At 44.7% G+C, this 26,828-nt stretch overlaps 1 protein-coding gene across 9 annotated transcripts in view; it reads left to right on the forward strand.

Annotated features, from left to right (window-relative positions):
- pcbp3 (poly(rC) binding protein 3) overlaps window positions 1–26,828 on the forward strand; it is a 48,987-nt gene that overhangs the window by 7,026 nt on the left and 15,133 nt on the right. For 2 of the 9 annotated variants that reach the window (XM_062534151.1, XM_062534157.1), the window contains exon 1: window positions 15,258–15,368. In XM_062534151.1, the coding sequence (XP_062390135.1) occupies window positions 15,344–15,368 (25 nt within the window). In that variant the 5' untranslated portion in view covers window positions 15,258–15,343. Of the gene's footprint in view, window positions 1–5,795; window positions 5,852–6,080; window positions 6,163–6,292; window positions 6,402–6,926; window positions 7,137–15,256; window positions 15,369–26,828 lie in introns of those variants that run through there. The other 7 variants (XM_062534153.1, XM_062534154.1, XM_062534156.1 and 4 more) reach the window with 5 other exon arrangements.

Raw genomic sequence — 26,828 nt, forward strand, 5'->3', positions numbered from 1 at the left:
AGTGGCACACATCACAAGTTGAGAGAATCCGTCTGCTTCCCTGCAGGCAAATTGGCGGTGCAGATTACTTTGCATGGCGTGATTTCTCCCACGAGGTTCCCGAGTTGATCCGTGGGCTAATTCCTCTTTATCATAACTCTGAGTGAGGCAGCGCCTTTTAACACCATGACACTATCCTTCAATTTTTTCCCCTTAAAAAAACTCTCTTGGTGTAGGTAAAGTCTTGTGATAGTACCATCTATTCTTCCTCGGGTTATTAAAAAGAAAGGTGTGGGGGTTGGGTATATGGGTGATATTCAAATGTGGGACGGGCCTTTGAATTTTTCCAGAAGAGCCTTTTGTGGGATTAAGACTTTAAAGACTCAAAATCATCAAAGTGTTTTAATGTCATTTCCTTTCTGAGGAGGAAACCGCTCCCATTTGCCGAGGTGTGGAAGTGTCAAGCGTTTTTTGGTAAATGTTGCCATATATCTCGTTCCCCACACCCATTTAAAAGGCTAATTTGCATGCTTTTTTTCAGTCTGAAGCATTAACCTGCACATTGAAATGAGAATCATAAGCTCCTTTCCCCCCTTCCCAGTGCTGTGTGTGTGTGTGTGTGTGTGTGTGTGTGTATGTGTGTGTGAATAGTATACACTTGAGCAAGATGAAATATTGGTGTACCTTTGTCGTGTCAGAGAAGCTCTGAGGCTACATCATTTGGCTAAGTAAGTTAAGAGGTCCATTCAGCGCAAACCATCTGTTTGGATAATTATCACTGAATGAGCCTTCCTTGTACCGCCACCGTTCCATTCACAAACCTCCAGAATGGTGTCTGCGTTTTGTAAATAAATATGAACTGTAGGTCATGAACTTTGCCTTATCCAGAATATAGTCATTAATCATGAAGAACTGTTCATTAGCCTGCAGACAAACTCCGAACTCCTTTTTTCGTATTTGTTTTCTTGCCACGTTCATGATGCACCAGATCCTCTTCCTAGACAGTTTACAAGATTTTTAAATGTGATGAACAATATATTGAAAGGAAAGAGAAAAGTAACAGGTAAAAGGAAGTGATCAGAGATTTTGCTTCAGGAGGCTAGGGTATCTGCGTTCGTTTAATATTTTAGTTTATTGAAAGAAGAAGATGCTGAGTTGTGCATTGTTAATGTCCTCCACCTCCTTTCTGTTCTGTTGGTAGTGAAGTTTCATGTGGGTGAAACGTTTCTACAATACGACTTAAAAGAGGAATTACTGCAAACAGGAAGCATCTTACGACAACATGGGAACTCTTACTTTATGATGATATCACTGTTTGACAAACTACTTTGAGCACTGAGGTTAAAAGCCTAATGAACACCATACCATTACTGTAAGTTCCAGTAATCAGCTATGCAAGAGGAAGAACTCTTAAAGTGATTCTACATACATACAGGGCATTATTTAAGTCTCCCCTCATTTATATTTTATTGGGTACTTACATCTACAACATCAGATCTATTATACAAGCTCTTATGGGATTTTGACATGCCAATGGCAGAGTGTACTTTGGTGGGCCTTTAAACATATTGTAATACAAGGTCCTTCACTTGGACTTGGACAAGAAGAGTAAAATACAATTACCTACTGTACCTTGTACGAAAAAAAGGTTCAGCACAGAGAGAGATCCAACATTTCAGTGTCAGGTATTCAAAAGCTGTACATTATGTTGCATCTGGATCTTTAGGTAGCTCTGCACACATATTGTAACGGTAATAACTGTAGTCACTCACACTTCAACTGTAACACCTCGTCTCACCAAAGATAGTAGTGAAATGGACAATACCATAATTTGACATGCATGTTAATGACATGACATATGCAATGTTACATGTATAAAAACTGAGTGTCGGTTCAGATATGAAACACACAACCTAGAGAACAGAGAGTCTGTTTCCACAGCCTTCCGAGGCTACCAGTAGGATTTCGGAGAGACGAATCCCCACGTGTCGCCTCCCACTCGGGGCAGAATCACGCAGCATGGAGGGGACTGCAGTGGCTTGGCAAAATGACTTCACTCCTCCTGGAGCATAAATATGTCCGGGTTTAATAGAGCATTGGAGTGGGTCGGAGAGGCTGACTGTGGCGTAGCAGCATACAGCGCTAGGCTGACAGGGTCAAAGAAAGGGGAGCTATGAAATAGTATTACCCCGCAATTAAAGCCAAGGGCATGTAAGACATAGTGTATTATCTATGTACAGAAAAGCGGCGGCGCGCTGGAGGGAGGGTTAGCTGGCCTGAAGGATACGTGAAGGTTAGAATGTGATGGCGATAATGAGCGGTGCTATCGCAGGGCACTTAAATTAACCAGATTATTAACTTAACTCTTACCCTCCATCACTTTTAAACAGAGCCGGCTGACATTTTATAATTCCAGCCACAGCAACAATGAATAACAATAACCCAATATGGCAGGCTCAGTAAGTGAAGGCAGATAGGCTATGTTTGCTGAATTTTGGCTTATAGGACAGACTAGAGTGAAATACACCGGGGCCAGGTCCAAATGAAACGGCTATTGATTCATCTGTACAGTTTGCTAATGGTATGTGTCAGCCTTGCATTAAATTCAGGGCAGAGTATGCCAAGTGATTTTTTTTTGTTTTTTTTGTAAGAATAAAAGTGGTTAAGTCAATTGACAGGTCTGTGAGCAAGATATATTGTATTGTAAATAAGAAATATTTTATTCGATAATTCTTGCATTAATGTGCTTTTAGGCAAATGGAACTGTATAGCCTAATCACAATGTACAGTAGAACGTCTTTTGTTTCTTCCAGAATATGCATTTTTCATCTTTGTCAGTGTGTGGTAGGCTATGACTGCTATTTGTGTCTCTTGGTGTCAGGGGAAATATTGTAAATAAGAAATGATGTCTTTGTTAAACATGTCAGTGTTTTTCCCTGTGCTATCCACATAGAGGAGTGGTGGGCATGACACTTTAAACACTTTGTTAAGTGCACAAAGTGCTACAGTATAATGCTAAGGCCTGCATTTGCACTCTTTAAGGGGATTTTAAAGTTCAAAATCATGTGGAAAATATAGCACTATGATGTGTAGAACTTGCTCCAAAGCCTTGAAAGGTTATCAACATAAGCCCCTCGTGTTGGTCTTTGAGAGTGACAACCTTGGTGCCCATGGCCTGATATTTGTGGAGCATAAGCAGTTCTGCTAACGCGTCGGGGTGCTATTTCCCGCTCTGTTTTGTGTGCATGATCCCTTAGCTCTGACTTGGCTTTCTTGCGCTATGCCTTAGCTTGCTGAAACTGCAGCTGGGTTTTGAAAAGTCCACAACTTTTCAAGCAGGATTTGGGAAGCAATTTGTCATTAGGAGGCAACCAAGGACCTTCACATGTGCAATTCTTCAGTGTTTGCTGAGCAAGAAATGCAAACTTTGTTAGCCCTTTGTATTAGATTGTTGCATGCTTTCAATAGGCCTACTGTATTGAATAGTCTAAGTAATATTGGTACAGACACACCTATATTGTAAACCATATCACAGTAATGTCCTGTCTTGGTCTTGTCAGTGGCTTTTACCCCTCAGCTACAGATGGAGTTTGTTTGGCCCACACTCATTTCACTTTCCTTTCACGTAAGCGGAACTGCATCTCTCTAATTGGAGTACTGGGCCAGCGTGGAGATGCAGTCGATCAGGACCATATTTCCTGAAGATGTGTTCCCGCATCAATCACGTCCCTCTCCAGATACGCCATGAAAAATGCACTCTGTGCAAACACCTCACAGCCCTCCACAAGTAGACTACTCCACTGTACTATTAAGAATAGGAAGAAACAGATGTAGAAGAGAATGGACATTAATTCGACATGCAGCTGAAGTGCATCCATTTAGATAAAGTGATCCAAGTGGTACACTTAAGCACTTTACAATTCAGTGACTCCCAACTTAAAAACAATCGGTGGTAATAAATGACTTAATGCCCTATTGTTTATTTCATCTGTTGCTACGAGTGTCATCAGCCCTTTTATATTATATTGTGGAATGATTTGATGTTTATTGAAGCATTGGGGCCTCTTCATATGCCTCTCGCAATGAAAAATGTCCGCCCCTCTCCCTGTGCTTCTCTGTGGCCTCAGAAGGATGAAGTTGAAAGGCCCGTAATTCATTATTGATACTCATAATATAAATAGTTTAGGTCGTATTCATAATTTAACATATATAAGGAAAAAAGAGTTTGGATCACAAATGTTGTCCTTCAATGTTTTCGAAGCAGCAAATAAGAAAGTCTATTTGAATAGGAAGTCTATATTTGCACTGGCACAAATTGTGCAAAGGTGTGTTTCTCTCTGCTGGAATGAAGGCATGTATTTGTTTGATTATAAAATGACTCTTGAGGTACACCCAAGTATGGTGTGCTCTCGTCACACTTTATTGACCTTAGAGCAGCATTATGTGGGTTAAATTGAGTTTGAACCTACTGAAGCGCTGATATATTATCCACAGTTGGCCTTGTCTCTCAGGAGGTGTATGTGTGTGGTGAGCGCTGCATGGGTGTGAGTGTGTTCATGTTAAGGTTGGGGTGTGTGAGTGCCAAAGTGAGGGGGCGCTTACTGCTCCCAGACCATCCAGGGGGTCGGCACTCTGTAAAATCTGTTCAATTCCATGACTGCGTCACCCCCCTGCTTTCCCCCCATCCCGCCACTTGGCCTTAATCTGAGGGATGTGTGCCTTCTATCAGCGCAGTCGAGTCCTTGAGCAGGGGTCAAGTGATAATCTGCCAAGGTGACGATATGAAAGGGAAGGGATGACGGAGAAAGCGAGGCGAGAGTATTAGCTTTTAGATATCATTAAACATTAATACGGTCTGATTTATGTGTTGAGCCTTTGCGGAATTTCATGCTGTGTTGTAATAGAATTTCACCTCTGGGATGCTTAGCGCGAGAACGAGAATGAGAGAGAGAGAGAGAGAGAGAGAGAGAGAGAGAGAGAGGGCCTGTGTGTCAGATGAGAGATCGCATCGCCATCCACCACAAAGGGAGTGATTAGCTCGGGTTGCCACGTGCGCACAGTGTCGTCCACAGACTCGGGGAGGAAAACGCTAGCAATGCTTGTCTTTCATCTTTTCCCCGGGCTGACCGCTTGGGGTAAACATGTCAAGACAAATGTTTCTGCTGACAGCCTCCATTTATGAGAACTCTTTAGTTATTAGTCTTCAAGAGTTTACTGTAACTCATGCTATAAAATATATCTTAAACAAGGCTTTTGTGTCTTTTTTGATGGCAGCATACTGGTCAGTGTAAAGACTGAACATATAGTGACACTGACAGAAAAATACCAGTAGAGGGCACTACTCCCCCAATGCATAGACTTTGCTACCACAGAGTGCGCTGTGAGTGATTGATATTTATATCTTCATAAAGTTCCTCAGTGGAGAGATTGGTTGTGAAAAGGTGATGGCCTATCTGCCCTGCCTCAACAGACTTACAGCTTCACAGTCAAACCCCTGTGTGCTTTAATTTTCCAAGGTCAGGAACAGGTGATTTATGTTATTGTGTTATTTTCTCCACAAAATACCCAAGTTATTTATATGCGGGAGACCATTAACTTCAGGTCCCTTCTGTTTGAGAAAGTCATTGTTTATGTGAAAGTAATGTTCTTGTGTGCTGACAGCCAGCCATCTAAAATGTCGCTACAACAGGGAAAGCTGCGGCGCTGAGACAATGTAGCTCTTAAATTGCCATTAGATGGTGCTGTGATCATAAAGATTAATTCAAATATCATGACTAACACGTATTCTTCCTGTTTTTGTGTCTGACTACTTAAAGGATTTAGCCTTGGATGAAGTTGAAGTTGGAGTCTCTCTGATCCAGCAGAACTCAACGTAAGGATCCTATCTTTTATCTAGTTTTTCAGTTGAATGTGTATTTTTGTCTGTGGTCTATAGGTTACAGTTGTATTTGTTACAGTATGTTACTGATAATATCTTGTGCTACATGACATGTAGCAGTCACTGAAATGTTATTCTGAAACATATTTTAAGAGAGTGTTTTAGGCATGACATGAGACTTCTCATGGACTTCAGTGTTTCCCCTGTCTGTGTGATCTCATAGATTCCTTACACTGTTTACGTCGGACAAAAGGGAAACTCTAATGAACACATTTCACTAACGAAAGCAGTGTGTCAAGCATCTGGTAAATTCCTATCTCCTTTTCCTTTCTTTTCTACCTGAGAGATAATTAACATATCCTAATGAGTACATAGTTTTAATATATTAACAGCTGACTGTATCTAGTTCCACCTCTTGTTTGACCTCTCTTCAAGGTGGAGCTGTTCGGACAGACGGAATCCTCCCAGTCTTCTGGAAGTGTGACAGCATTTGGTCACATGACCTGGAAGAGTAAACCCAAGACTTTTTTGGGATCCCTCTTTGGTTAGCAACATCACTCTTGTACATTGCTCTATTGTTTTATTTGAGGACACTGCAAACTTTTCACATGACCTTGTGTAACTCTTTGTAATGATTTCCGCATCACACTCTTCTCTCTTAACTCTAAAAAAATAGATTAGGTAGATTAGTAATGAGATGATGCAGTAGGCAGCCTCCAGTGCGATCCTGCCTGTTTTTATTCCGTATATACGGCCGTGCCGACACGGTGCGTAATTACTTTTGGGCTTCCCCTTAATGAGGGAAGCCAGTAAAGCGTGCGCTGGAGGAATCAGGCAGCATATGGCGCGGGTGCACCGGCACGTGTGTGCTCTGGGGGGAGGACGAATCCACCCCCGCCCCCGCCCCCCCTACACACACACCTCCACCATCCCCCATGGCAGATGCGCATGACTGACGACAGGGGTTAATTGACACAATGATGATCACAGTGTGTTAATCTGGTTTTTGATGTTATTTTTCTATTTTTTTTTCTGTTCTTCTCCCCACACGCCGCACCTCAACCCCCAGAATGGGCCGATTATCAACCTGGAAACGCGTGCAAAGGCTGATGAACTGATCAACCCCGGCAGACAGCTGCTCTCCTCCGCTCTTCTCCTCTTCCTCCTCCTCCTCCACCACCACCACCACCACCTCCTCCTCCTCCTCCACCCTCTCACTCCGTCCGGCTATCCAGTGTCTTCATTGATGCCCTGAGATCCGCAACCCTGTTTCACTCAGGTGAGTAGCGGGCCCTGACTCAGGCTGTCTCACTGCTTACCACTGACATTTCCATCCCAATGCTGACGGGCAGTGCAGGATGGCAGCACACTTTTACACGGAGCTAGTGTTTCCTGAGTGCTGAGTGACTGAGTTTCACCCCCCTGACTCTGGTTGTTACGAGTCGGACTACTTAAGAGGAGCGAGGCCAGTTCTAGACTCTGTCTTGTCCATCTCTACAGTACTGATTTCTTGTCACGTTGTTGAGAGAATGAAAGAAGCCATTGAAGATCATTTAAAAATACTTCCATTTCGTTGCTATTTTCTGAGGCGTATTTGCTTGGGAGTTTATATCTGTGGTGGTATATGGGACATTGCTGACTGTGCCTCCATATTTGATACGGTCTGTGTTGGAGGAGAGCACAGCAGGTATAATTTGAAACCTCGGGCGGGATCATGGCTAACTACAGCACTGCATATTAATGTTGTTGATATTTTTTTATTTCATCGCCTTGGGGTCGTTCCATCGGGTTTTTTTTTCCCCCTCGCCGATTCCCTCCTCCCCTCCCTACAGAGCAGGCCCCGTTGCGTCACGGTCTTTTTCGCCCTCATAGGCCGTGCGGTCTCATGCACCTCAGAGGTAACTCTCAAGGGCCCAGTTGTCCTTTGTCACTGCAACTGGTTTAGCCACATTGGCAGCTTGGGCTCAAGGGCGATCAGCACAGGAGCGGGGGAAATGGTTTATTAAAAATAGCTCTGGTTGAGCCTCTGGTGCTGGGGCCACACATTAGCCAGTGTAGAAGCGACAGTGTCGCAGAGGGGAAGCCCAAAGCCTGTGCATAAACAAGTGGCGTGTGTGTACAGGAATGACCCCTAAAACGCGCCAGGACTGGCACGGAGCTCTCGACGAGGCAGGAGGATGCGTCTTATCTTTTCTCCCTCGCCTCAGCAGCACTCGCGCTGCCACGCTTGCTGTTGTTTCTGAATGAGGCTTCAGACGCACGTGTCCTCCAGAGAGACGCTGATAAGGACTGTGTCTCGATCCCTCCCTTGTTGTTTATTTCAGGAGAAAAACACACACACGCACACACACACACACACACACACACACATACACACACGACACATGAAGCAGAAAGTCATACACTATGTAGGGGCTCATCATAGCCTCTCACACACAAAGTAATATTTCTCATGTTCTTCAGAGGTGTATAAATCTGCAAGTGTTTGGACAATACATATGAAGTGCTCAACCTGGCCTTGTAGTCAATGGCTTGGCAAGTCGAGGTTTGTTAAAGCCAAGGTCACGCACAGGAAGGAACGACAAGGTGTACGATCCGTGCAAAGACGGATGGTCATAGCTGGTAGTTAGCACGCTCAAAGCTCAGGGCTACGGTGTGCTCGTACGTATCGGTCCCACCGTTTCTGCTGCTTTGGCATGTTTGCTGTTGAGCGATGCCGTTGTCAGTCCGTTGACGTCAAGCCCATCTGTGTCTCAGGGATGAGTGAAGATTGGCCCATGCAGATTACTCTTATTAATGTTGGCGAGCCACCCTTAACATGGCATTCAGAGTGAAAGATGCTTGTTTGTCATGGCTGCTGTTGCGAGTGAAAGGAAACAGTGAGCATGTCCTCTTCCCCCCTAACCCACCTCATTCCGCTGGCTGTCTCTACCAGATGGAGCCTTTGTCCTATTTTGTTATTCATTTATTCCTAATACGGAGAAGCCATTTTTTTGCACGTGGAGTAAATTTGTCATTCCTGCTCTATTTCTCTGTCTGCTCCCATCTGTCTTTTACTCACAGTGATCACACAGAATACGCACACACACACACACACACACACACACACACACACACACACACGCACACACACACACACACACACACACACACACACACACACACACACACACACACACACACACACACACACACACACACACACACACACACACACACACACACACCTAGATTTAGATAAATTGCTAATATATTGAGTCAGGTTGTACTCACATTGTCTCTGGTTAAACAAGCTCAGTCATTTGAATTACAGTAATACAGAATCTTTAAAAGGATGTCAAGACAGTGGCTTTCCTTTAATCTTCATCTGTCATATAAAAAGAGGAATAAATCGTATTTCCCTAGTGCTCTCCCGCTCATGGAGACCTATTACAGTGAAAGCTGAAATCAAATGACCATGGCTGTGGAAGATACTTATGCTGGACTAAATCATTGATACAGAGTAAGGAAGGCGAAGCTTCACTCCTGAGCCTCATTTAGAAGTAGATGTTAATGGTGTACAACCAGCACAATATCGCAGTAATATTTAACTAAAATGCAAGTGGTCCTGCGGCAATTATTTATATTTCCACTGTCTTTCCAAATGTTTTATGTAATTGTGAGACGCTGTGTTGAATCTGTCTCTCTGTCGGAACTCTGAAGAGCTCTGAAATGTTTATACTGTACGCATGTTGTTTTGTTTACGATCACCTCCCAGCTCTGGAAGCCATTGATTACACACCATCTGGCTATTTCATGAAGCTCTTTTCAGAGGCCAAACAAATTGGATAATGCATTGCATAGGCAAGGCTTTTTAATTTAGACTATTAAACACACCAACAAACATCTGTACCTCTCAGTTCAGCAGGGTTTTTGTTTTCAGACCAGAAATATTGTATCTCTGTGATGTGTGTGTGTGTGTGTGTGTGTGTGTGTGTGTGTGTGTGTGTGTGTGTGTGTGTGTGTGTGTGTGTGTGTGTGTGTGTGTGTGTGTGTGTGTGTGTGTGTGTGTGTGTGTGCATGTCTGTCAGTGTGTGTGTGTATGTGTGTGTGTGTGTGTGTGTGTGTGTGTTTGCTTGTGTGTGTGTGTGGGCACAAGCGAGTGAAATTTGTGCGCTCTCCAGGGGCCTGCCGAGAGAGAGACACACTGCTGTGTGCGTTGCATGTGGAGCTAGCGCTGGGTTTTAGCATAATGGCCCTTCTAACCATGGGCCCTAGACAGGCCAGCACAGACTGCTGGCTCTGGGAGGCTTCTACTGCTGCTGCTGCTGCTGCTGCTGCTGCTAATGATTCAGACTGATGCTGATTCAGGCCGACGGATGGATTCTTAGGCAGGGCATTGCACATCACAGACCTCCTGATTGCAGAAAAGGAATAGAATAAAACCCAACAAAAACAACAGCAACAACAACAATGACATCAGGACTAAAAAGATGTGCATGCATTCACAGATGTCCCCGAGCCCATGCATATGTAGTACTGTACAGTATGCATTATAAGGAGAATGGCTTAAAGCTACTGTATATCTTTGATGAGCCAAGAAAGTGTGAATACTGCATTCTTTTCTATTCTGGCACTGCTGGGTGTTCTTAACAAATGAGCAAGCCTTTCCCTTCCGCTATACCATACAGAAGTGTATGATTTATTAACTGAGGCGTGCGGTGTGAAATGAGCTATGTGTTTTTATTGCACTGGGCAGAGTGGGGATTGGGCTACAATGCTCTGTGTTGGTAATAATAAGGACCCAAGCCAACAGTGACAGTGATGGCCCAGTGCAGTTCCGACAAACCTTGAAACTCGCCGGAGAGAATCACTGACCCAGACGCTGCCTCCACAGTGGGGATGGTCGCTGGGAGGGCGCAGTAGACGCTCAGATCAGGCATATAAATCAGACTGTCCCATTTGTACCAGAAACAATGGGGGAGGGGTACGTGTGTGTGTGTGTGTGTGTGTGTGTGTGTGTGAGTGTGTGTGTGTAGAGAGAGAGAGAGAGAAGGCATGGTTGTACACCTCCCTGTACTTCAGATTTGTGTGCGATCAGCACTTTCATGTTCTCAAGCTGCAACTCACACAGTGGAAGACCATATTTCTCCACGCAACGGAATACATCTCCATGATTTCTGCCCACACCTCCAGCTTTGCATTCGAAAGAGTATTGATGTATATGGGTGAAAATTATTGCGCAGTTCAAACAAATGAATAGTCAGCACCTTTTACTATTCAAAGAGTAAATTTGTTCAGACATGTAAGCAATAGCATGATAACCGTCCATGTCTCCTGTGTGCGAGCCTTGTGGAAGATCAGTGTGCCCTTGGTGAGGGGGTATGATTAATGCCCCTTGTGACTGTGTGTTGGCATCTGCACAGGTCTGTCTGTGCGTGAGTGAGTGACAGTTTGGTTCTACATTTGCATGACTCATACATGTGACCTAGAGAGGCTGCCTGTGCTTGACGGAGAGGAGAGAGAAGGAGGAAGAGGAAGAGGGGGAGGGGAAGAGGAAGAGAAAGAGGAAAAGAGGAGGAGGGAGAGAGGGGGGGATGGTCGGGTGTGGAGGCATTACTCCAGGAGAACTTCACCAGTGAGCCGCCATGACATGTTCCTCAGCCACTTTGTTTTATCAGTGCCCCGTGCTCTCTCTCTCTCTCTCTCTCTCTCTCTCTCTCACACACACACACACACACACACACACACACACACAAACTCACATACATGCACACCCCCTCACTCATTCACTCACACACACACACACACGCACACGCATGCACACACACGCACACACATACACACAGACACACATCAAAAGCCCTCCAGAAAAGTGCCAGTGCAATGAGCCTGTGCATTAGATTCACCACCATCCACCGTGTCATGGCAGGGGGGAGTTGGTGTTGTCCGATGACAGCCCATCCATAAACACAAAAGGAAAAGATAGCGAAGACCCAGGAGACTCGGTGGCAGGTCTCCCCGAATCATGCCCAGTGCGTGTGAGCGACGAGCGGGCATCGCTGGGAGCAGGCCTGGGCCCTTTGGAAGCTGACTTCCAGAGACCTCTGGAGCAGACGTCTCGCTGCGCTGCCCCCTCTCTCCCTCTCTCTCTAACACACAGCCCTCTCCCATAGGAGCCCCCATTGGGTTGCCTTTGCACCGTCCTCTGCTAAGACAATGATGAATGCTGCTCAGATGCACTCAATGGGCCTAATGTAATGACTTGTGCAAGTCACAGTGGGCCTTGACGTATACCAGATAATGACCGGCTTCACAATGCATGTCAACGGTGCCTATAGATATTGTTCTGCTCCGTTACCTCCACAGAGGTTATCTGCATAAGGTTAACTTGGAGATGAGGAGCTGGTAGCACCTTCACATGCCCCTGGCCTGCATCCACACACCCTAAAGGGCAGCTGTGCCCTCTCTGCTGTGGTGTTTATGCACCAGCCACTCCATTGTTTTGGGGAGCATACTGCAGAGTGGTGGACAAAGGCCACTGCAGAGGTGACCGCTCATTTTTTTGACACGTCACACACTTCGTTACACATTTGGGGCCAGGGATGTTGAGGGGAGTTGCTCTCAGCAAACTTTTTCTGAGCCTGTGTGTGTGTTGGTGCGTGTGTGTGTGTGTGTGTGTGTGTGTGTGTGAACACTTCTTTATGATGTGGAAGTGCGTTAAGGAAGTGGAGCTGTTGAGACAGGGCGATTCAGCTGCTGTGGGCAGGAGACTCGCTGGCCGCCTCTGGGACTCGGGCACAGTCAGGAGAAATAGATGTCAGGGCGCAGCCAAGGCGTTCGGATTTCCATGAATCCAAGTCAGCCTCATCTGACTTCAGTGGGACGCTGGCGTTCCTCACACTGTAAGGAACAGCAGTTTGTTCTGCGCTTTTCACTCCAGAGAGGCTGTTGAGAGGCCCTATGCTGGAATATTGTAGTTGCAAAATTGTTCAGATCAAAAGGTGAAATAATCTGTGTGGTTGAATTGATCGTACTCTCTTTTGTCAACATTCATCTGAACATTTTCGGGGGGAAATGTCATCAATGACAGAACCAATTGCAATAGAATCACATTACAACAATAAACATCAATATGTTACAACATATTGTAGAACTTTCCATCTTTGAGTTTAGATAAAAGAACAAAAAACAGATCTTCTTGACATGATATAATTGTTTGTAATTTGTAGTGTCTTTAACATATAGATTGTGTGGATTTTTACATGTGTTATAAGGTGTAATTTTTAAGATGTTAAATGTGTACTGCTTTGTTGAAATATCATAGCACAGATTGTCTCCAGGATGCGTACAGAAATACTGAGGTGAAAGAAAGAGCAGTAATGTGGCCTTGAGGACACAAAACGATTGATTTCATGTCGGTTTCACTTTTGGCGATGTCAGATATGGTCTATATAGCATTACCCATTTATATGTAAACAGAGGACTGTAGCTGGATACTGTACCATTCTGTGGATTTATTTTTAGTAACTTTAATAAAGCATCATTTGTAGGCATTTGATCCAAATGATAATTAAGCAGTGTAGGTGGTTAAGAGTTTATACAAACTGTTCAACAAATTACCCTAACCATGCTTTTAAAGCCCACAGTAGAAATACATTTTAGTCTTGACTTCACAGGGGGAAAAAATCAGATTACTGATGTAAAATCATATCACATATCTTATGCTCTTCTAGAAGGGTGCTTGCATAGTGGCACATAAAGAGACATCAGACCTAGAGGTCTTGAGCAAGACTATGACAGGGGATGCAATAAAGACTTGAAGGATAAACAGGCAGAAGGCATTCTGCAAGGCCTCTTTCATTTGGAGATACAAAGGATCCTCTGCCCTCTTAGCTTGTGGAAACCACAGAGCAGGAACTCAGACGCAGACTCTATTAAGCCGTGACCCTCAGCTTTCACGTCGGCGAGGTCAGTCATTCAGGCTCTTGCATAAAACACACAGACACACACACACACACACACATACGCACACTTGCACATGCACACGCACATGCACACACACATGCACGTACACACGCACACACAGACACACACAAGCACACACACATACATAGCACACGTGATGTTGAACAAGACTATTAGTTAAGACCTGGAGGTACATCAGAGAATGCAACGCAGCATCACAGCTGTCTTTTTTCTCAGCATGGATTATACAAAGATGAGAACAGTTTAATTTACCCCATTTCAGATTTTAATGCACATCCCTTTGTCTCAAAGTAATGCACAGGATATGAATGCCTGAGATGTTTGTATTTAGATATTATCAGAGGTAAACATTAATTTATATTCTCTTTTATTCTCCGATCTCCTTTTAGTCTGATTTGATCTGAATAATGCACCATCTTGCTCATCTTGCAACAGCAGCTACATTCCCATGTGACTTGGCAGGAGTGCGTGTGTGAGTGTATGTCTGTGTGTGTGTGTGTGTGTGTGTGTGTGTGTGTGTGTGTGCTTGCGTCTGTCTTTTCATGTTCTTCATGGCACATTTATTCCATAATTAATGACTTCTATTGAATGACACATTTATGTAATATACTTTCATACATCATACAGGCTCTCTGTCTGCCTCGCCTCTGATTGGACGGCTCCGATCCAGCATCGGCAAGGTGATGGAGCAGCCTTAAAAGTTCCATTTCAAACTGATGTCATTAGCTAACGCTATTGGTTTTCGCTGCGAGGGAGTTTGAAAGCATTGACTGGGACCAAATGGAGGGTCAGGCGAAATGTTCCATTAGCGAGTTTGAGTGGGGGCAAGGCAACAGAAAGCATTGTGCGGTGCAATAGCTTTTTTTCAGAATGGGGGACTCAGAATGCTTTCCTCAAGTCAGTGTCCCAAGCAACAGAATTCTTCACTTACCTGCCTGAGTGAGTGTGTGTGTGTGTGTGTGTGTGTGTGTGTGTGTGTGTGTGTGTGTGTGTGTGTGAGAGAGAGAGAGAGAGAGAGAGAGAGAGAGAGAGAGAGAGAGAGAGAGAGAGAGAGAGAGAGAGAGAGAGAGAGAGAGAGAGAGAGAGTGTGTGTGTGTGTGCATGTGCGTGTGCGTGTGCGTGTTCGTGTGTTTGTGTGTGTGTGCCACCGCCAAAGGATACACTTACATTGCAGCAGAGTTTTCTCAAGCTTCTGAGAATCGTCTGCTTTTTTTACCACCCTTGTCATCCCCACTTCCCCTAAGAGAGCCATTCACATTGTGACCCACGGACCTCAACCTCTTATTGCCACTGCCAGCATTTCTCTCTCTTTCTCTTTCTCTTTCTCTTTCTCTCACTCTCTCTCTCTCTCTCTCACTCTCTCTCTCTCTATCTGTCTCTCAGAGTGAATGACTGACTGGGCACTGACAATCCAGAGGAGGCTAATGGCAGCAGCTCAGGGATAAACAGCCAGCTGTCCTATCCTGTAGAGTGGGTTCAGCGCAGGGACTCAGTTAATCGACCTCCAGTCAGACCAGGATGCATTCATACGTGGCAACTTTAGGTTGGTAAAAATACATGGACACTAACACACACACACACACACACACACACACACACACATATTACTGTATGCTCAGTAGTATCTATGTTTATTCTGGGTCTCTCTATGGTACTGGGTGTCAGAGGCACTGGGTCCGTGTCACTTCCTGACTGCCTGGTCAATAATGAGGTTTTTGATTAGACCCAGCGGCACTGCGGCTCAATTAAAAGCCCTGGGTAACAGACAAAGTTACGCTCATTGATTCAGGAAGTGCTTTATCCATGCTCAGACATACTGACCATCAGAGCCCTTCAGCAATTACACTCACACACACACACACACACACACACACACACACACACACACACACACACACACACACACACACACACACACACACACACACACATACAGTATATACACAAAAATTCTCCATGAGGTTAAGTCCTCAGCTGTTTGTGGCTACCCACACACACGCACATGCATGCATACACCCATACACATACACACGCACGCACATACACACGCACATACACACGCACAAAGGGAGTCGTTAGAGTAAGTTACTCTCTCATCTCTGGTCCATCCGCTCACACACATCTGAATGATTGAGCCCAGCCTCCGCCCAATAGGCCCTCCCAAGTGCACCCTTCCAGGCCAGTTAGCTTGTCAGGTTGATGGGAGGCTGATGAGACTGAAACCTCACCCACCCAAACAAACATACAGACCAATGCCCCTCCCCAACCGACCCAGTCACCCCCCCATCCTCCCACACAGGGCAGCCTGGTGACCTTGCTGGGGGCAATAGTTGAATTTACTTATAGGACCTGGCAGAGCCTCTTTGGTCCCATTCTGCCCACTCTCCTCCATCTTTGGTCCTTGTGTGTCTCTGCCACCGGATTTCCCCCCTCTCTTTCTCTCTCCGTCTCTCACTGGTAAGACTGATTGACTGACAACCTTTTAGCCTTTAGTTTTAGTTAGCAGTTTGTCTAAGCAAGTTTTACTGTGATGGTATTTATTTTGTGGATGAAGCTATGTATGCCAAAATTATACTGTGGGGAAAAGATGAGGTTCTTAATCGTGCCACTGGGCCTTTGGTATTTAAAACTACAGTACACCTTCCGTGGTTTGTAGAGCTACACCTCTGTGTGAAACTGATTGAAGATGCATAGCTGCATGTGGTGCATGTTATCACTGACCTCGATTCTGACTGCATGTGCACATATGTGTTTACTGCCTGATTTAATCAGATGTGAATTCAGTGCTCCATTTTTGTTGCCAGCCCAGAAGCTCTGCTAAGCCATAATGCATTGCCGTTTCCTTATGATGCAGTCTATATGTTGTACTTGATAAAGTAATCCTCATGTAAGCGCCTTGTAATACTTTCAGTTCAAAGACAGAGACTTTGAGAAGCCCAATGAACTGTTACAGATGTTGGGAGAATGGAGAGAGAATCTCCCAGGGAGATTTCCTTGGCAGTTGAAAACAAGGCACCCTTCATGTCTCTGTCTCTGGAGATTGTATCTGGCAAAGCTTTGCACTCAACACTGCTGTGGTTTAGCAACTGTAGCTCTTGATTAATTCTCATTTCGCTGTCCGTCTGTGGATTAGCACTTGGGTTTATAATCCCATCCGTGTCCGTGGACCCCCCAGTAATTCTGTATGCGGCCAGATTACAGTTGGATGACAGAGAGACAGACATGGGAGTAATGAAAGTCACCCGGTCGCCCCCACTTCTGTCCTCCCCACCCGACCCCCAAACATAACCCAAACAAACCCCTGATTTGTTAAATCAAGCCTGCCACCCCCACCCCCCCCCCCCCATAAAATACGCTTTGTGCCAGTATATTGGAGAAGGACAAAAGGACGGTTGGGTGCACTGTGTCCGAGAAGCAGATGATGCTCGCAGGTTAAAAGTCATGTGAGGACACACTTGCTGTGTGGTAGACTGCTGGAGTATGGGACTCTTAGGGTGCGATGTGAAGAGAGTGACCACAGTGGGCTTGGATGGGCATGGTCATCGACGGTAGACGCCTTATGCTGACGTGTCACGAGTTTGAAAGGGTCAGATGGCCACATTCATAGGGTGCATCCCGTCGTCTTGCCCAAGGGGGTGTGGGATCTACATGTCGGGGGGCGATCTTTTCGGGTAAATAAACACTGGCTGTCTCTGAGATGATGGTGGCGTTAGCCTCTCGCAGCAGAAAGACGATTCGCTGCAGCGAAATTTGTTCTGAGGGGATTGTCATCGCTGCGTATTCCGCGAGATGTCACGTGTTTGGGTGCCTTGCCCACATGACGGCACATCAGACCAATGGGAGGTGAGTGCCATGTCTGGGCTGACTGCAAGAGGAGCCGAGAAGTAAATTTTTCTCGCTGCCTTTTTCAAAAATTTCAATCTTTTTTCAAACGTGCATAGAGGTTGCCATTTGTTTGAAGCTGGACAAAGGTAAACATCATTTTATTGCCATTTTTAAAGCTCTCTTGTGATGGTGTTGTGATTGGTGTTGTGATCAGTTCCTGATCTCTTGATGTCATATTAAGAATGCAAAGGTTGCCCGCAATGAGGGGAGTGCCTGTGCCATATGGAGATTTTTATGAATGATCTCCAAGTTGAGAAGATCACTTCATCCAAGTCTGCACTACCCATCAATCGATAATGTTGTGAGCATGTGATTTCCATTCAATATTAGATTGAGACTGAGCTAGAATTTATTTGATGTACATCTTATTGTCTAATAATCCAAAACTGTTATCGCGCCATTTCCCAAACAAAATATAGATAAAATTGATCTGCTTTGTGTTAAATGTTCATTTTCACATAGTTATCCTTTTCATTGATTTTGAACTTGGGGTGTCATAGCATTGCTGACGATTATCTAGTATTTCTTTTGGTTATACGTTGTTTTGTTTTGAAAGATATTTACATTGGGTGCTATCGGAAGTCATTTTGTGAATCGGTTGTCAGTGTCAGTTGTGATTTCCAGCTTGATAACCATGTTAGACATGAAGGAGGGAGCAGCCCTTGGATCGCTGTAGCTACAGAAGTACACAGTGCTCTGCACACTCATTACTACAATTATCGTCACAGCTTTATTGTCTGTCACCAACCATCGAATTGGGAAACTAAGCGAACAATCCAATAGCAGCCACAGAGATTTAATGATGGTTCTCCATTGACAAAAGACTAACATCAGTGTAGACAGCGCTACATTGCATACACATACACATATAAATTACATCTTAATCAAAGTTTGATGTTAAGAATGAGGTGCATTAATGATTTTACACAGAATTCAGAGGCTTTCCCAGGCTCCAGTGATTGCCAGTGGCATTTAGGCTAACAAGATCAATGGATCAATGGGGATTTTCAGCCCATTATGTGTGGTGTGGAGTGTCATGGTTATACTTATTTTGGTAGCCATTCCATTGACATATATGTGCTCATCGACGTTGAGGAGACGTGTTGCCATGGTTGTGGTGTAACGTGATCTCATAGTGGCCTCAGTGAGAGGACCAGAGGTGGGGATGTATGTTCAGGGCATGCTTTATACCAGCAGTATCTATGCTGTCTAGTTTAGCATGGCGTTGGAAGGTCGCCGAGCATCACATCGAGCGAAACTACGCCGGCACTACACTACATTTGCACTACACTACCAGACGACAACCAGAGGTGTCTCTGTTCAGCGCTAAAGCTTGTCCCGATGTGTGCCACATCCGGCCCAGAGTCTCCAGCCTCTGGGCTGGTGACGGAGACAGGGTGGAGCGGAGGAGTGCGGCTAGCTCAGTGTGCTCGCTAGCTCACTCACTGGCGTTTGCCGGGGCTGGTGTTTCCCCTTTCCCCCCACTGGTCTCCGGGCGATGGTGGCGCACATGAGGAGCGAGTGACTGGGCCCCGGTGATTGTAATTTGGGCTGAGATCCTGGCGCGGGCGACTGATCGAGGCTGACAGTTTTCGGGGCGGCTGTCAGGCCACGGAGGGGAGGGAGCCCTGCAGACACGCGCGCCGCAACAAAAGGCTCCTCTGGTGCTGTTCACATCTGAGTGTCCATTCGTTTGTGCGCTCGCCCGCCCGCTCACTCTCTCGCTTGCTCCCGCCCCTCCTCCCTCGCTCTCTTCTTCCTGCCCTCGCCACCCACCCACCCACCACCCCGGCAGGGCCTTGGCGCATGCCGCATGCCCACAGGCACCTCATGTGCCACACACATCACAGACCACAGCAAATCACACAGGACTTCTTACAGTAATTGTAACGCCATGGAGCGCCACACATTGTACTTAGAGGTCCCGCACATTAGAGACACTGCCTGGGAGTTTCATGTCTTCCCTTTATTGTTACAGTGGGGAGGCATGAAAATACAAACAGGCAGTCTAAAAGGCATGAAAAAATGAACAAGCCTTCTGCATGAGTTGCTCTTGCAGTGTCACTCTTTGTTGTGTTGCATTTTGTCATGTTGTTGCATTTTGTCATGTTGTGTCACGCTGTGATTCGTTGTGTATACATGGTGATATCTCTGAGTGCAGGGCCTCTTTCATCAGACATCAGGACTGATGACAGCTGTGTGCCTGACAGGCTGAGTGGGAAGGTAAAAATTGCGCAAGACCAAAATCCCAGATGATGGAAAGTGAATTCCTGTCACCTTGAACATAAAACTATTTTTGAAGGTGTTCAAGGCTTCATCTGAGGGGTTTAAGGTCAGGTTTTAGGACCGATTTTATTTCCCCGTCATATCACATTAAACTATTTTTTTTGTCTGTAAAATACCAATAGCGCATCAAAATATTCATGACCACAAACAAAGAAATGATGCACAGTCCTACCATTCATGCTACTGTAGGTCATTTTTCATGGCTGTTTGGAATGGCTAGATGTTTTTCATGTCTTGTTTTTTTTGGGAGATGGTGTTGTTGTCGTCAAGCCAGAGGGGGGTCCTGTCAACATCTTAATTGCACTCCGTATGTGCTAATCAGGACGGCTGTTGTTCCACCAGTCTGCACCTTCAGCTTGTTAAAATTCATCTAAGAGCACCAGCTCATGTTCTCCGCCTCCAGCATTGGCGGTTTAAAACCACATTATCATCTCCATGCTGAGGGAGCCTTTGTAGCTGCAAGTCCTCGACGGATTTATCAGATTTACTTTTGTGGCATAACTAAACTTTTTTTTTTTTCACTTTTTTTCACTCTTTGGGGTTTTTTTTTCGGTTACGGTTACAGTTCTTAAGTGAGCTTCAGTGAGTTTTACAACAAGTCAGAACCTATTCACATCAGATTGTATGGGAGAATTGAGAGAATGACTTTTGTGTTTGCTCTCCTGTATGTTGGGCGAGAGAGAGTGAGACATGAGACTAGCGTAATTGTGAGAGGGGATTTTAGAAGGGGAGCTTTCATCTGTCAAACTTAATTTCCCCCAGTGCTAGCCTACAACACATTGACACAGCAGTCAGATATGATGATACAACAAAATCAATGCATCTCGTACAGCATTTCCTGTCAAATGGCGACTTGCAAACACATTCTAAATAAACTGGCCAAGACAAATTATCCCCACACCTTTCCCATACACTTTTATGATATTTATTATGAATGTTATTAAGACTGTTATGATACACACTAATATTACCTTAATGTTACAGATCTAACCCAATAACATCTATAGCTACTAGGGCTGGCCTTGGCCTTAGTCTCTGTTTTGTCTGTTTTGGTCTTCTATGATTGTTGTCAGTATATCAGCGGTATAGGGATCTCAGAAATATCACATATCAAAATCAAATAATTTCTAATTGTATTACAGATGTAGAGAGACTGGGGAGACAAAGCACTTTTTTCTTATAGAGCCATTTCTGGCCTAGTGCAGAAATGGGTACAGCACTGGAACTCATTTGATATTTTATTCATATTGATTCATATTTCATAAATGTGACGCTGAAGTGGTGCTCAGTGCATCAAAGCCGAGAAGTTAGCTGCTGTCTTCCTACCCGCTCGTCCCCCACACCTTGGTTTGCTTAAGTGTGGCACACTGACATTGCTAAATAGGCTTTTTTGTCTCCGAGGTTCCTATGATTAATTCATGGGTATTCACTGTTGTGTCTATGCACCCCATGACTCCTACTCACACAGACTGTTTACAGATAGATTGTATTTTCAAAAAGATAAAACCACTCGTATTTGCCTGTAAGGATTAGGCCAGACCGAGTGACACATGGGGATAGACCCCGATTATATCCAGTTTTCTATTCCTCTCCCTTCATTGCTATTTGTATAGCTCGTCTGCTTTACTCGCTGTGGAGTGGAGTATGCCTGTAGCAGTGCAGCGTTGTCCTCAGTGACCGACTCCACTCTGAGGAAACTTGATGAGGGCTGCATGAGGGGAATCTAATCCTGCCGTTTGTATGTAGAGATTTGCAGTCGATGCCAACTTATTGGGTCTAAATTTAGGTGGAAGGATTCAAACCCATTCAGAGTCTCCTTGTTGGTTATGTTAGGCTGTTGTCACTAATGTAATTGATGAGGGAGAACTGAACATTTTTTGCCAGATGTCAGATAATTGCAACTGCAATGAAAATGAATGATGTGTATTTGCACTATGGTCTCAATATAAGACTTTGGTACTTATCATCATCACTAAAAATTAGAATTACCGCACTACTCCCTGCCATTATTCTAATAATTCTAATAATCTCATAAATCATGTAACATTTTAACATCAACTTGAATACATTTATTGTTGTATGCGAAGAGAAAAATGGAACAGAGAGCCTTTACATAAATGATTTTTCTCACCCGTGTAAAAGAGGCGAAGAGGGACATATCTGTCATTTCACCACCATTAGGCAATGCCGCCGTGGCCCTTCCTCCCTGGGTGCCCTGTCCTGAAGGTGACAGACAGCTGCACCGCTGGGCAAGGTCAGGCCGCCAGGCATGGCACTCGCGGTGACACTGAGCCGTTTGAGCCCTCAGACACCGTCCCCTCCCTCATCTCCTGAAAGGATTCACTGAATCCTGGGTCCTCGCTTTGCATTATAAAGCAGTATCTGTGTGTGCACTTTATAGCAATGGCTGCAAAAAAAAAGAGTTGGTTGAGGAGGAGGTTGTTTTTTGGGGTGTTTTTTTATCTCCTGGACCCTGGCAAAGGGCTGATTGCTTGCTTTGTGGGCAGTGTATACCCCATTGTGTTCTTTTGGATGACTTTGCACTGCTGTGAACCGGGCCCTTATTCTGGAATATATTCGGTGGGCTGTTGAAGATGGCTCCCGCTTTCAGTTTCATCCTATTTTAGGCCGAAAATCTCTTTTCATTAAATGGCACTCTTTACAAGGGCTAGAGATAGTGTCATCGGCAATTCATTGTTTTGCCATAGCTTGTAGTGACAGAAAATACTCCGTGATGTATAATCCATGGCAGTTCCAAATTATTCAGCCAGAGAGGCTTGGTTGAGAGGGGCGCATTGCTCAAGTGAAGCAGGCTACAGACTCAGCTGATGGATATGGAATTGAAGCAGCATTGTGCTGTGAAAAACTGTCTGACTTATGAGTCAGACAGAGCTGAATATCCTTGTTTGGGTGTCATCTGACTGGAGGTAATGATGTACACTCACACACACACACACACACACACACGCATACACACATACACACAAAGGCGAGCACATGCGCGTGCGCGCGCACACACACACACGCACACACACACACACACACACACACACAAAGGCGAGCACACTCGCGTGCGCGCACACACACTCACACACACACACACACACACACACACACACACACACACACACACACACACACACACAAAATCTATTTGAGGGAATGAACAATTTTGCAGTAAAGCGTGCCTTTAGAGGGCATGTTCCAGAAGATAAGCCGGGTAGAAATGGCGTATGAATTGCCAGCCGTATTTCTCTATAAACTACATGTTGCTTCACCCTGCCCACAACCCTTACTCAACCCATTTAATACAGTTTTCATTTGGTCATTCTCTTGTTCTTTTTGTCAGTGAGCTGTTGGTGTGCCAACGACTGTGGTAAAAAAAAGATGAAGAGGGGGGGAAAAAAGGCTCGTTCCTCCAGGCTGTAATTTGCCCTGAAATCTTGTATGAGCCACGGTGTCTCCAATGAACACTGTCGTCTCTCGTTACGCTCTGGCCCCCGATCCACTGACAGCACTAGTGATGTGTTTAATGCCATAAATCATGGCTGCTCTCTCTGCCTGGGCCCCTCTGCCAAGGGCCCTGGAGCTCAAGCCGGGGACGCCCTCTCCCAGGGAGGGACCTTGTCCCAGCCTCACTCATGGTCACCTGGGTGCCTCACATTTCAGATGGACTGAAGGGTTTTGTGGAAATTGGGGTGATTTTCACTGGACACTGTTGATATGTGCTGTAGTTGTTATGGTCATAGCTGGCTTAGTTGTGTATGATAGGATATGATATGACACGCTACCACATCACTGTCAGTTTTTACTGATTTGTCAGCACTTACAGGTTAAAGAAATGGACAAGCCAACACTTATAAATGAATGTTATGCAATATCTCTCTTTGAAGGAGTGTGATTTAAATCAAATGTGCTTTAGTGTCTTTCGTTATAGATATAGACTTTATTAGAGTTTATTTTTCTCTTTTATGTGCCTGACTCTAGCTTAAATGAATACTTGATGAAAATATACTACCACTTTAAGATAAAGATGAAGTATTATCAGAATATGTCTTGAAACTTAAGTGCTCTCTCTTTCAAAGTAATCATAAACGCTGGCCTGAGAGAGTCATGTTGATTTATGAACCAATTTCTTAAAATGTCTTACTACAACTCAGACGGTCATTTTGATGTTTATTTTTCATGGAAGAGGAAAGCGTATTGCCTCAGGTTTTGTCTTACTGAAAATTCTAGTCTGGTCTGAGTTTGTTTTTCTGAAGGCTTTAAGAGTTGCTATTTATTTCTCTTTCATTTTTTTCCAGCAAAACATCTATAATTTCATCTTACTGTGCTATTTGGGTAATTGATGACATGTTTTCCTAAATAGTACTGCAATTCTATCTCTGTGGTCAGCCTTTGTCTTTGAAAGTTTGCTGAGGCAGTAGCTAATAGACATTTGATGCATTAAAGTTTAAATGTAAGGGGAGAATTGGTAAACAGAATTTAAATGCACACACTTTAGAGGTGCGAAAGGAAAATGCTGATTCAAGGAAAGCTGCTGTGAGACACCAAGGACATTTGAAATCACAGCAATGGCATCGTTCTGCACCATTTACGTGGTCAAGATAGACCACTTGCTGGTGTGTGATGCATCTCTCACATGGCTTATTAATATAAAGAATACAAGCACGAGTATGTGTACATTAAATGTGTGCATAAATATGTATGTGCCTATTATGCATGAGTACATTTATATGTTGTCTACTTAGGAGCTGTCACTTCTAATATTTCATATATGATGTACATTACTGTTGTAATCGGATGAAAGCTATTGCCATAGCCACGTTTTAACCAACTGTTTAATGATCAGGCTCATTAACCTAATACACTTGAAGAACAATCACACAGTGATTTGACCTCATCTCTCTAGTGTGTTTTTTATGTTCTAGTTTGGTAGAAACCAGAGAGAAGCACAAGTGTGGGGGGAGTGGAGAAAAGAGCATTTTGGGTGCAGTGCTTGACCAAGCGTAAAGCGTGATTAATTCAATAGCTACCATACAGGAAGGGGCCAGCAGCTCTTTAGTGGTGGAGGAGCTTGACCCACTTTCTATAACACATGGCACATGAAACACCCCTGTTAATAATGACCAGGAAGATATCATATTTGCATAAAATTCTTCTTTTTTAGAGAGAGAGAGAGAGAGAGAGACAGAGAACCCCCCCTACTCGAGCCCTCCACAATAGGAGGGCTGCACAAAAGGAGAGTACACCAATTTACTCTGAGTGTTTATTCATCCTGTGTTCGGCCTGAAGCACCCTGCCGTCCAGCTCTCTTCTGTGCTGTTCTCTTTGGTGGTGTGAGTGGTGAGAAAAGGGAAGAATATATAAAAAAGGGCATTTCAAAGCAAAACATGGCTTTAGAGGAGCGAGAGAGGGAGAGGGAGAGGCAGAGCGGTTGTTCAGATGTATTGTTTTTGCTCAGATGATTCTGATCATCAGCCTACAGATGTAGTGCTGAGATGTCCACTGCACACTCTCTTCAGCGCCTTCTCACTCGTATTCGCTCATTTGGAGGTGATTCAGAAAAGCAATAGTGCAAAGATTGGCAGATAACCCCCTAAATTGCCATGTTTGTACTTGAAGTGCACTGCACACAAATACTGTATCTATGAAGCTTTTTGTAAAAAGAAAAATCTGTAAATACAGTTATGCTGCCAGTGCTTCCTTTTGTATTGAGAGTCATCCTGCACATGGCTTTCAAACCATCTCCTCATTTTTAGCCATTTTAGGTTACACGGCTAATTAATCTGATTTGTTTTCACACCAGGTTAAGTTGGAGCTCTTTTGTAGAGGTGTGCGTAGGTGTGTATGTGTATCCATGTGTATGTGTGTAGGTATGTGTGTGTGTGTGTGTGTGTGTGTGTGTGTGTGTAGGTGTGTGTGTGTGTGTGTGTGTGTGTGTGTGTGTAGGTGTAGGTGTAGGTGTGTGTGTCTGTGTGTTGGCGTGAGTGTGTGTAGGTAAGTGTGTGTGTGTGTGTGTGTGTGTGTGTGTGTGTGTGCGTGTGTGTGTGTGTGTGTGTGTGTGTGTGTGTGTGTGCGTGCGCGCGTGTGTGTGTGCGTGCGTGTGTGTGTGCGCGTGCATGCGCACGTCTGAAAGTGCATGAAGGGAGAATGTGCTATTAGCTGTGCCATTAGGGACTGCGCTGGGCTGTCTGGCTGCTCACGGAAAGAGAGGGAGTCAGTGAGCAGGATAAAGTGGGTTTAATCAGTCCTGCAGCAGGCAGGGGATAACTCATCCCTCCGCTCTGACACCGCAGTGGATTTCATGTTGCATGGGAGAGAATGCAGAGTGCACGGGCGGGGCAGTCTGGGAGAGATAGATAGATGGAGGGAAAAATGGAGGGATCTTTTAGCCACATGACTCAGAGATCAGTGCCTTCCGAATGTAATACGCACGTCGTATTGGGGAGAGTGGGCTACTTTTTACCCATGATTCTACTGAGTCAGTGAGCGTCTTTGTGTGTAAGTGTGTGTGTGTATATGTGAGAGAGAGAGAGAGTGAATGGTCTTTTGTTGGCAGCTGAGACAGCATCCTTGAGGTTGTGAGGAAAATACAGCGGAAAAGCCCCCTTTTGACACAATAATTTGTGAAGTCCGTTTCAGTGTTTGTGTACTTAGGCGGCATGTAAGATTTCTGCCGGGTCACTGCCTTCTGAAGATGGAGAGGCTCTGTGATCTGAGCGGAGGCCTCTGTAGGTTTATTTCCGTCCTCCTGCAGTGTGTGTGTTTGTGTGTGTGTGTGTTTGTGTGTAGTCGGTCTTAATATGGATTAACGATTTTATGCAATCTG

Source organism: Sardina pilchardus, chromosome 4, assembly GCF_963854185.1.
Source record: "Sardina pilchardus chromosome 4, fSarPil1.1, whole genome shotgun sequence".
Lineage (NCBI taxonomy): Eukaryota > Metazoa > Chordata > Actinopteri > Clupeiformes > Clupeidae > Sardina > Sardina pilchardus.